This window comes from Otolemur garnettii, unplaced genomic scaffold, assembly GCF_000181295.1.
Source record: "Otolemur garnettii isolate 467f Iridium unplaced genomic scaffold, OtoGar3 scaffold00247, whole genome shotgun sequence".
NCBI lineage: Eukaryota > Metazoa > Chordata > Mammalia > Primates > Galagidae > Otolemur > Otolemur garnettii.
Window position 1 is genome coordinate 83,021 of NW_003852642.1, and position 9,972 is coordinate 92,992.

The 9,972-nt window shown below is 34.0% G+C and overlaps 1 protein-coding gene across 1 annotated transcript; it reads right to left on the reverse strand.

Annotated features, from left to right (window-relative positions):
• Positions 1 to 5,534: 5,534 nt before the first annotated feature.
• Positions 5,535 to 6,421, reverse strand: LOC100955199 (olfactory receptor 4A15-like). The gene is given in 2 exon segments (XM_012813130.1): positions 5,535 to 6,073; positions 6,076 to 6,421. Coding segments are annotated over 2 exon segments (885 nt in total).
• Positions 6,422 to 9,972: the final 3,551 nt, after the last annotated feature.

Below are 9,972 nucleotides of genomic sequence, written 5' to 3' on the forward strand. Positions count from 1 at the left end.
GACATTTTTAAAAGATAAAATATCATAACAAAATCCCTCTATCATATTTCATAATTACAGTTGTAAATCTTTCTAAATGACAGTAGGCAAGCTAATGTCCAAGTGTTCTTTTGCTGAGATACTATCCCTGACATGCTTGCTGGGATAATTTTTACATTCATACACAAAAGCCCATATCATACGGCAGAATATACTGAGAATTTGTTCCTTTACATTCTAATACACTTGCTAAAATACACAATTTTAGATTTCTAACTCAAATATCTAAAAGTAATTATCAGGTAAAATATAAAATTCCATAACCTGAGATTAGAAATCCACTGGTTTATCTGTTATAAGTATTACATATTTCTCTTGTTATTTGGTAAAATGAAAAACAAACATCTATCAGGCTATATACTAAAACCAAACATATTTTGTATATCCTGATTAATTTCTGTGTTTTGCTAGCTTAATTTTTCCAACTCTGCTTTCTCCCGTGAAGTATATGATATTTAAGACATTACCGTTATTTCATTACATCACAGAAATTTTCAAGAAGTATTTCTTGTCAATAATTTCAGGAATTCACATCTTAGGTTTTGTCCTTGATCTGTAGAAGTCAAAGCTTCTCTTACTGAAAAAATTGTACATACCTCACCCGCGTGTATGTGATCAGAGAGCACATGAGAAGACGCTCTTACTAACACAATTAACACACAATCATAAGTAATATGGATGTTTAGTGAATCTAGAAATAGAGCAAGTGGCTACCATTTCCACCTTTCCACACAGGTTTCCCATTATCTCAGTTCTTCAGAGAGGTGTTGAAGCATCCAAAGTGCATGCCTAAAATATAAAGACACTTAAACGTGATCTCAATATTTACTGTACTAAGGTAGTTGAATATTCCTCCTGCTGGAAAAATTTCTTCATAGGAAAACAAAAATTCTTTGTTTGCATAACTATGTAAAAAATTGACCTAATTGGTAGAAATCAACATGGCCAACCCCATTATTTTGTAGCACAAATAAACAAGAAATTTAGCAATATTAAACTTAGTTACTTCAATTTTTCTCTTGCTTGTCAATTATGATGAGGGAACTGTAAAGTACTTAGCTTTGACTGAGGATTTATGATAACATTCTTGTGCCTGGTGACTAAGTTCTGCACCTAACAGGGAAAATGCTAGAATCTAACATCCTGGCTAAGCCAGTGACAGAGCTTTCTCACAGATAGTAGAAGAACTCTTCAGTTTTGCAGTCATTCAAACAGCATACTCCTATGGCCATTGCTTTCCTATTTAAAAGTATCTCCCTATGTCTCTCCAAGGAAATCAAGACTTTCCCCAAATTTCTACAGCAATGACAGGTATAACAAGGAAACATTACATGTGGAAGATCTCACCTGAACACATGCTCCAGCCTGGGAAGAAAATTGAGTTATTAGAAATCTCCTGAGTTATTTTATCAGGAAAATATCAGTAAATAATAGAGCAACATTAGTCCATGCCACATGAAACAGAAGAAATAATACCCAGCTGGCCCACTGCCTGAATTCCTGGCTCACAAAATTTTAAGGTAAAATTAAACAGTGGTTAAGTCACAAAAAATGTGGAATGTTGTATCAGGTAGCAAGAGACAAGCTGAATAAACAGTGGAACCACTAAGTGTGGTGCTTCCAAAACAAAAATGCAAAGGATGTGGCTTTAGTACCAGAAGATATATGGCAGCTGGGCAGGTCTCAAGGACACTGTAAGTCAAGACTGAAAAGATGGGAGAAATTGTCCTTGGAGGGAACAAAAAGTGACCTATCTTATTCAGTGCTGGAAATTTTATCAATACTGAAACCTGTAGTAATGCAGAAAATAGAAAACGTGCTTAAGAACAGGATTCAGCCAAGATTTCCATGTACAATAGAGAAAGCTCTGGCTGTTTCTTACAACTGTGTCTGGAGTGATAACGTAGAAAGATGAGGTTAAAAGAGTATCATTTAAGTCTCCAAGCAGAATTTAGAAAAGGACATATTAATAAAAGAGCCACAATTTGACTTTTTTCAAAAGTAAAACCAATTCTCATTCCCAGCATCTGCAAAGAGCAAAGGATTCTCAAAAGTAAGAGATGTGAGAAGAAATATCATCTCAAAGTTGTGGATGTAAGACTCTTTCTCAAGACTTTGGAAAGATTTAAGAATGTGTCTCATAACCACTCTCAACTGGACAAAAATATTTCTAAGACTCTTAAAAGTCTCAGGGACTTTCAGCCCCATCCTGAGAAGGGCTAGATTAAAGATATCTGTGGGTATAGTGCTTGTGTAATGGAATGAATGCCAAGAAAAGCATGGACATTCTACAGAGTGTTTAAGGGAATCACCCTGAAGACAGCACCACAGCCTCCCCTTGTGAACAGGAGGGTCTGTTTTCTTTATCTGTCTCCTTGCCTCCATTATTTTCTGGGCATGGGGAAGAAACCACTTATATCTGGTCATAGCTCCTAAAGAGCCATGATGAAGGAGTCATGTGATAGGAACTGCACCAGGGGGCTCCATCCTCACTGAGTCTCATTTTAGTTGAGATCATGGACTTCAAATTCATGCCATGGTCCTGATTGTTTTGGGGGCTTAGAAATCCTGCCTCCCCACTCTGAGATCTAACAACTTTTCACTGGAAAGGTCGTGTCTACATAATCCTGTGTCCACATGGAGAAGAAAAGGATCTAAAAGAGACGTGCTTTCTAGCCATTCCTGCCAAAGTATCAGTTATATGAGTGAAGTTGCCTTGGACCCTCCATAAACAAAAAGTCAAAAAACAAGATGTATATAAACCCTTTGAAGATAGTTACAAATGTGATTGAGACTTATCAGTCAAACCTTCACAATAGTTGTATTTATGGTAGATGGAAAAACTGTACATTATATTATATCATACCATTTTTGTCAAAATAAATATGCTCATGAAATTCTAAACATAATACTATGGGAAGTTTTCAAACTTTAAAAATGGCTCTAAGGTTTATGAGAAAGAATACATAGTTAGGCACTGCAAGAAACTTTTGAAAAAGCTGAGTAATTAGGGGATACTATCCCTACCATATATAGATAAACTTTAAAATAATTTGACTACTGAAATAATGTGTTGCTTTCATAGGAAGGCTATAACCCAATTTTTTGTCCAAGAATATGGGAAAAGGGAAGAGGGAGGGGAGGGGAAGGGGGAAGATGGGTGGAGGGAGGGTGATTGGTGGGATCACGACTATGGTTTATCATATAAGGGTACATGTGAATTTTTCTAAATGTAGAATATAAATGTCTTAACACAATAACTAAGAAAATGACATGAAGGCTATGTTAACCAGTTTGATGAAAATATTTCATATTGTATATAAAAACAGCACACTGTCACCCATGTCAGTATTAATGTACACAGCTATGATTTAATAAAAAAAAAAGAAATATTGTGTTAGTGGTAGAATAAACCAGAAAGAGAAAGAAAGAAAGAAAGAAAGGAAGAAAAAACTCCATGTAAGACTGCATGTATTACTAATAGGGATAAAAATAATAATATAAACGCAGGGAGGGAGGGAGGGAGGGAAGAAGGAAGGAATAGAGAAAATATGACAAAAGATTGATGCTTCTAGCTGTAAAAAAATAAATTGACATATAAAAAGAAGAAATTTCAAATTATTACTGAAAATAATTAAAAATTAATAAATTAAATTGGCAGATTATTTTATCTATTTGGGAAAACAGACTTACATATTTCCTAATTAGAAATAAAAAAATTGTCACTGGGTTGGAAAATAATTTTTTGGAAAAGTTATTAAAAATAAGATGTTAAAATTTACAAAGTCACCAGAAAGATAAGGAATTTTACAAAGTGTGATATGATAAAAGAAATTGGAAAGTAAAAGATGATTATCACATAAATCCCATAACAAGGTAGATATAAAAAGCAAACATCAAAGAAGAGTGGTATAAACATGTAGATTCAATATAGAGTTTATCAAAATTCATCAGCAAAAATTCTGACTCTAATAAATCAAGAATTCAAGAACACAGTAATTGACAGAGCATATGAAGTGGATTTTCTATCCCAGAGTTTGTGCAAAGAACAGAGATCACAAAGACAAGTGAGTAACTTTCCTGGCATCAGGGAATTTAAAGACCAACGAACACAAACAATGATTAACTGAAGTCATCTCTTATTAAAATAACTACAAATTTTAAAATATACAGAATTGAAGGACTTAGTTATGTAAACTCTGGTACAATCAAATGTTTGATATTATTTATAGTGTCATGTTTGGGAAGAACTTGAAATGATACAAGAAAACTCCATGTAATACTAATAGGGATAAAAATAATAATACAAAGTTACTCATAAAGTGAGGGAAAAGGATTTGTTCCCCATAGCCTTGGGCCCCTCATAAATCTGGACTAAGGAAGGAAGCAGTAACAATGAGCTCTTTGACTATATGTTTTCTGCCAAATTAGGGGTGGGTAGTGTTTTATTTCAAGCCTGATTCAGAGAGAAATTTTCTGTCTGAAAAGAAGATTTAAATAAAGATTTCTGTCGAATAAAACAATGTCTTTTTATTACATAGTCATCTAAAATACATTAATAAAGAAGGTAAGAATGAAATCAACATATATAACCAACATTTTATTTTTCTTCATAATGATATTTTTCAAATTACCTGGTGCCAAGCTCTAGATTGAGTGTTTGAAGCTCATGGATAATGGATTTTGTGAATTCCATGAATGAAAGGGAGAGCCTGGCTCTTTTTTAGAGGGCCATGAGATGGGAGATTGAAAAATAAACAGAGGTATCACCTGATATTCTAAACTACCTGGGAAGATTAATGGACCGTCCTGAAAAATATGGCACAAAATAAAGCTGCCTGTCTTAAAGAACTAGAGATTTTCCAATTGGAAAAATAAGTCCTATTTAGTTATTTTTCTGCATATCTGCCTTGTTCATTCAGATTCTTTTTGTATACTTGACCTCCGTATGATTAATATTAAAACTCTAAGCATTATTCCTCTTCCACCTTAATAAGTTCAGAAGTATGAACAAAATTCTACATTAAAATACCACATATCTTACAAATACAAAATAAAATTTATACTTCAAGTATTAAATGCTCTGCTTTATGTGAGCAAGAGTGAACCAAGCCTTTATGTTTCATTTCTTATTTATGCTTCTGAAATCTGGAAGGAGCACTGCAAATTCTGAAAAAGAGCTACCATTAAGAGAGAAGCATGAGAACATCTTCTATTAACTAAAATAAATTTATAGTATCAACTACAGCACATATACTTATAGTCTTTTTATAAATCTTTATATTCCATCCCCAAAATAAGCATATATTTTCCTAAAAAATTACGAATATCTTAAAAATATATTTTTATCATTGGAAGTATTCACATAATCAATATTTTTCATTGTGTACAAGTTATTAAATCTGGGAAAAATTACTATAGTTAAATAATCACACATGGTTTTCCTGAAGGGTGCAACTCTTCATTGAAAATAGGTGATCCAGTCTTTTATTATTTCATTTTCTTTTTCTGGTCCAAAGTTTCTTCATGGCATTTTTCATCTCTGCATTTCTCAGAGTATAGATTAGGGGGTTCAACATAGGGGTGATTACTGTGTAAAACACACTCAAAAATTTATCAATGGATAAAGTAGAAGGGGGTCTCACATACATAAAAATACAAGGGACAAAGAAGAGGACCACCACAGTGATGTGAGAGCCACAGGTGGACAGGGCTTTGCGTCTCCCTTCCTGGCTAAGATTCTTCAGTGAGTGCAGAATGACCCCGTAGGAGATGAGTAAGAGCATAAAGATGACCACACAGATTGCTCCATCATTGGCAGCCACACTGAGGCCGATAACATAGGTGTCAGTGCAGGCAAGCTTTAGTAAGGGGTACATGTCACAGATGAAGTGGTCAATGACATTGGGGCCACAGAAGGGAAGGTTGTAAATACAGAGAAGGTGAACTACAGTGTGCACAAAACCTCCAAACCAGGCTAACAGCAGTAGCAGGACACACACTCGTTGGTTCATGATTGCCAAGTAATGCAGGCCATGGCAATCAGGAGCAAAATCTCAGCACCACCAAGTAAGTGTCCTACAAAAACCTGGGCCATGCAAGCTTGGAAGGAAATGGTTTTCTTCTCATAGAGGAAGTCTATAATCATGTTTGGGGTCACTGTGGTGGAATAAACAGCATCCATAAATGACAAATTGCCAAGGAAGAAGTACATAGGGGCATCCAAGGTGGGACTGACCACCACGGTCATGACAATGAGCAGGTTGCCTGCCATCGTCACAGCGTAGATGAGCAAGAACACCACAAACAATATTTTCTGGCCCTGGAGGTTCTCAGTGAGCCCCAACAGGACAAACTCAGTCACATTGTTTCTTTGCTCCATGTGTCCTTCTTGTGCGTCCTTATTTCAGTGTTTAGGGAAAAATTACCTGCAAATATAATTTTCAATAGTAACTTCACAAAACTTTAGTGTAATTTGTTTATTCATTCAACAACAGGCATCATGATTTATCATGTTGCACAATTGTCTGAGATTATAAGAATACAGCACTGATTAAATCACGTTCCCAACCTCAGCCATGTTAGACAAATGGAGAGAGAAATAAGTAAACAGAGGCAAATGGAAAAGGGCAAATGATCAGCTACATGAGTCTGCCACCACTAGATTTCTATCAGGACACGAAGATAATTGAACATAGAGCTAACCCCATAAATAAAAATAAAATTAAAATGGGTTAAATATTTAATGTAAAACTAAAGTAAGATTTACTATGTATTTACTTTCAAATTAGTAAAGGAAATGACCCTCTACATTCTATGGTGGAAGAACTTTCTTAAGTAATAACTGAAGTTACAGAAAAACATATTTGACAATTTCAACTTTTTTTTAATTTAGGAAAGAATATCATAAAGTCAATAGACAGATTTACTCGAGAAAAGATTTACTTTTCAGAAGACATACACAGAGTTAATATTTAAAATATACAAAAAGCTGTGAGCAATCAATAAACAAAACGTAACAAAATGGACAAATGATATAAACCAGCAATTAAAGGAAAAGTACATGCAGATGCCAAAAAGAATATGACAGGATGCTGAAGTTCACCTATAAATAGAAAAATTCAAAATAAGAAATAATATCCCTTTATTTTTCTCTTTGTGGGAATTTTTAAAATATCACTTCATATTTTTCAGACTAATAAAGACATTTTAAAAATGATAACAGCTATGACTGACAAGAATAAAAGGGCATTTTCTTACACTGATAGTGAACTTGGGAATTTTATATTTTGGGAACACAATTTAGCAATCTCTAATGAGAGTAAAAATACTAATGAAAGTAAAAATACTTTCCCACACAACAGAAACATTCTTTAGAATCTATCCCATAGACAATAAAGCCCTAGTACACAAGGCCATATGCATGGCTTTTTTGTGTGGCATTATTAATATGGCATTAAACAAGAAAGAACAAAATCAAAAAAAACTTAGAGTAAATGCTAATAAATAGAGAAATGATTGAATAGAATTCAAACTCTATTAAATGGAATAAAGCCATTTGAAAGAATTACAGTTATGCCAGTACTGTTAGAGGAATTCCCATAGGTACTGTTGAGTAATAAATCAGCATAAAATTATGTATAATGTGATATTATTATAAAATGAAAAAATACCATACATGGATCCATTTATATGTGATTATGTGAACATGGGAACATATTGAAGAGTTTCTATTTGGTGTTGTAAGCATGGTTTACATCTATGCCTGTGCTGCAGGGAGAGGAAAGAAGTTGTATGTGAAACAATGAAAATGTTGGAGGGCAGAAACCAAGCCAGAGTGGGGTGGGCGGAAGAAAGAGGGAAAGAAGTCTTCACACACACACAAAGAAAAAACGGTATCATAAACGGCATCAATAATCAGTAATCCAGCTCTCTTTTAAAACATCCACCAAATAGTGAAAGCTTGAAATTAGTTTCTAAGAACACTGATATTTAAAAGTAAATTTATTCTGGATTTTTATAATGTTAAAATACCAAAAAGACATTACAGCATTGAGCAATTCACATATATTTTAGCAATCACAGAGGACTGCTAATGTGGCTTATTATCAGAATCACTGAGAAGAACTTTTAAAAGACTATGAATTCCCACACCACCAATGTACGATTGCATAGTGTAAAGCCTGAGTTGAGAATATTATGTATAAATGAATTGCCTGGATTATCTGCACAAGGGGTCAATCATTCAGTCCAAGGTCTGATTGTGATACTAGACCTTCTTCTTGGCCTTAAGAGATCACAGCTGTATACACTGTCACCATCTCTGTGAACACAGAGAGCAAAATAACTCATGCAACATCACTGGACCCTGAAATACTCCCATGTGCCCAACTCTTTCCATGCTTGAAGGAAATCTGATTCAATCAGGAAAAAAAGTTACCTTTTAAATTGCTGGGATTATCAAAAGCATATCAAAAACATAGCCTAATGAAGTCTGAATCTGATTAGGAACAAACACACCCCAAACTGTCATTGTTGGCAAAATTAGTCCTAGTAAGAAACTAATGTTAAATAAGCATTTATTCTTTTTTTATTTTCATGGATAGATAATGGTTGCAGATATTTAGGGGGTTCATGTGATAGTTTGAACAAGCATGCAATGTATAATGGTCAAATCTGGGTAATTAAAATATCCATCACTTCAAACATTCATCATTTCTTTGTATTGGGAACATTCCAAATTTTCTCTTCTAGATATTATTTCAAAATATACAAAAATTTATTAACTATAGTAGCAGTATTGTACTACCAAACACTAGATCTTATTCTTTCTATCTACCTATATTATATATACATATTTTTTAGCCCATTAAGCAACTTCTTTTCATCCTCCTTCCCTACTACCTTTCCCAGCCTCTGGGAACCACAATTCTATTCATTACCTCCATGAGATCAATTCTTTAGCTACTACATATGAGTGAGAAGATGTGATATGTGTCTTTCTGTGCCTGGCTTATTTCACTTAACATAAAGTTTTACAGTTCCCTCCATGCTTCTGCAGATGACAGGATATCGTCTCACTCCAATTCAAATGGCTACTATCAAAAATACAGAATATAAGATATGAGGAAAACATCTACTCTGTAAAATTGATCAGTTTTGAAGGCACATGGTGCTCTGCTTTACACTTAACCCATATGCTATTGTTTAATATTAGACTCATGTGTTTTACTGCACACTACTGAATTGGTATCTTAGTTAGCAGTAATTTAAAACTAGCATTTAAAATTCCCAACAAAAAAAATACATAAAATAACAACTGCTGGCAAGGGTGTAGGAAGGGGAATGTTCATACATGGTGGGAATGTAAATTAGGGCAGACACTATGGAAAACAGGTGGAAATTCCTCAAAAAAACTAAAAATAAAGTTACCATATGATTCTGCAATCCCACTGTTGGGTATAAATCCAAAAGAAAGGAAATCAGTATATCTAAGAGATATCACACTCTCATGTTTATTACAGCTATCAAAGGATGAATGGATTAAATAAAAATTTTGCAGTTAAAGAAAAAGTCATCTTTATGGGAGAGAGAACAGTGAATTAATGTAATATTTTCAGTTTGTGTTTTATACAAATGAAATAACAAAGTAGATTTTACAACATTTTTGATTCTCAATTATACTAACCTGGATGCATGCAGCATAGTTGAATTTGGGGTAGTCTGAGGATGGAGAACTATTTTAATCCTTGTATTATCATGTTTGAAGTCTATCACTTCAATTCCTAAAAAAGCTAACCATGTGAATGCTGGTGTAGACAAACACTCTCTGAGGTAAGGGCAAAAGTCTTTGGAAACTTTATCTACATTTGAACTAGAGTATATACTGTTGAGTCATTCAATTGGTGCAACTCCAAGAGCGATTCTCCTCTA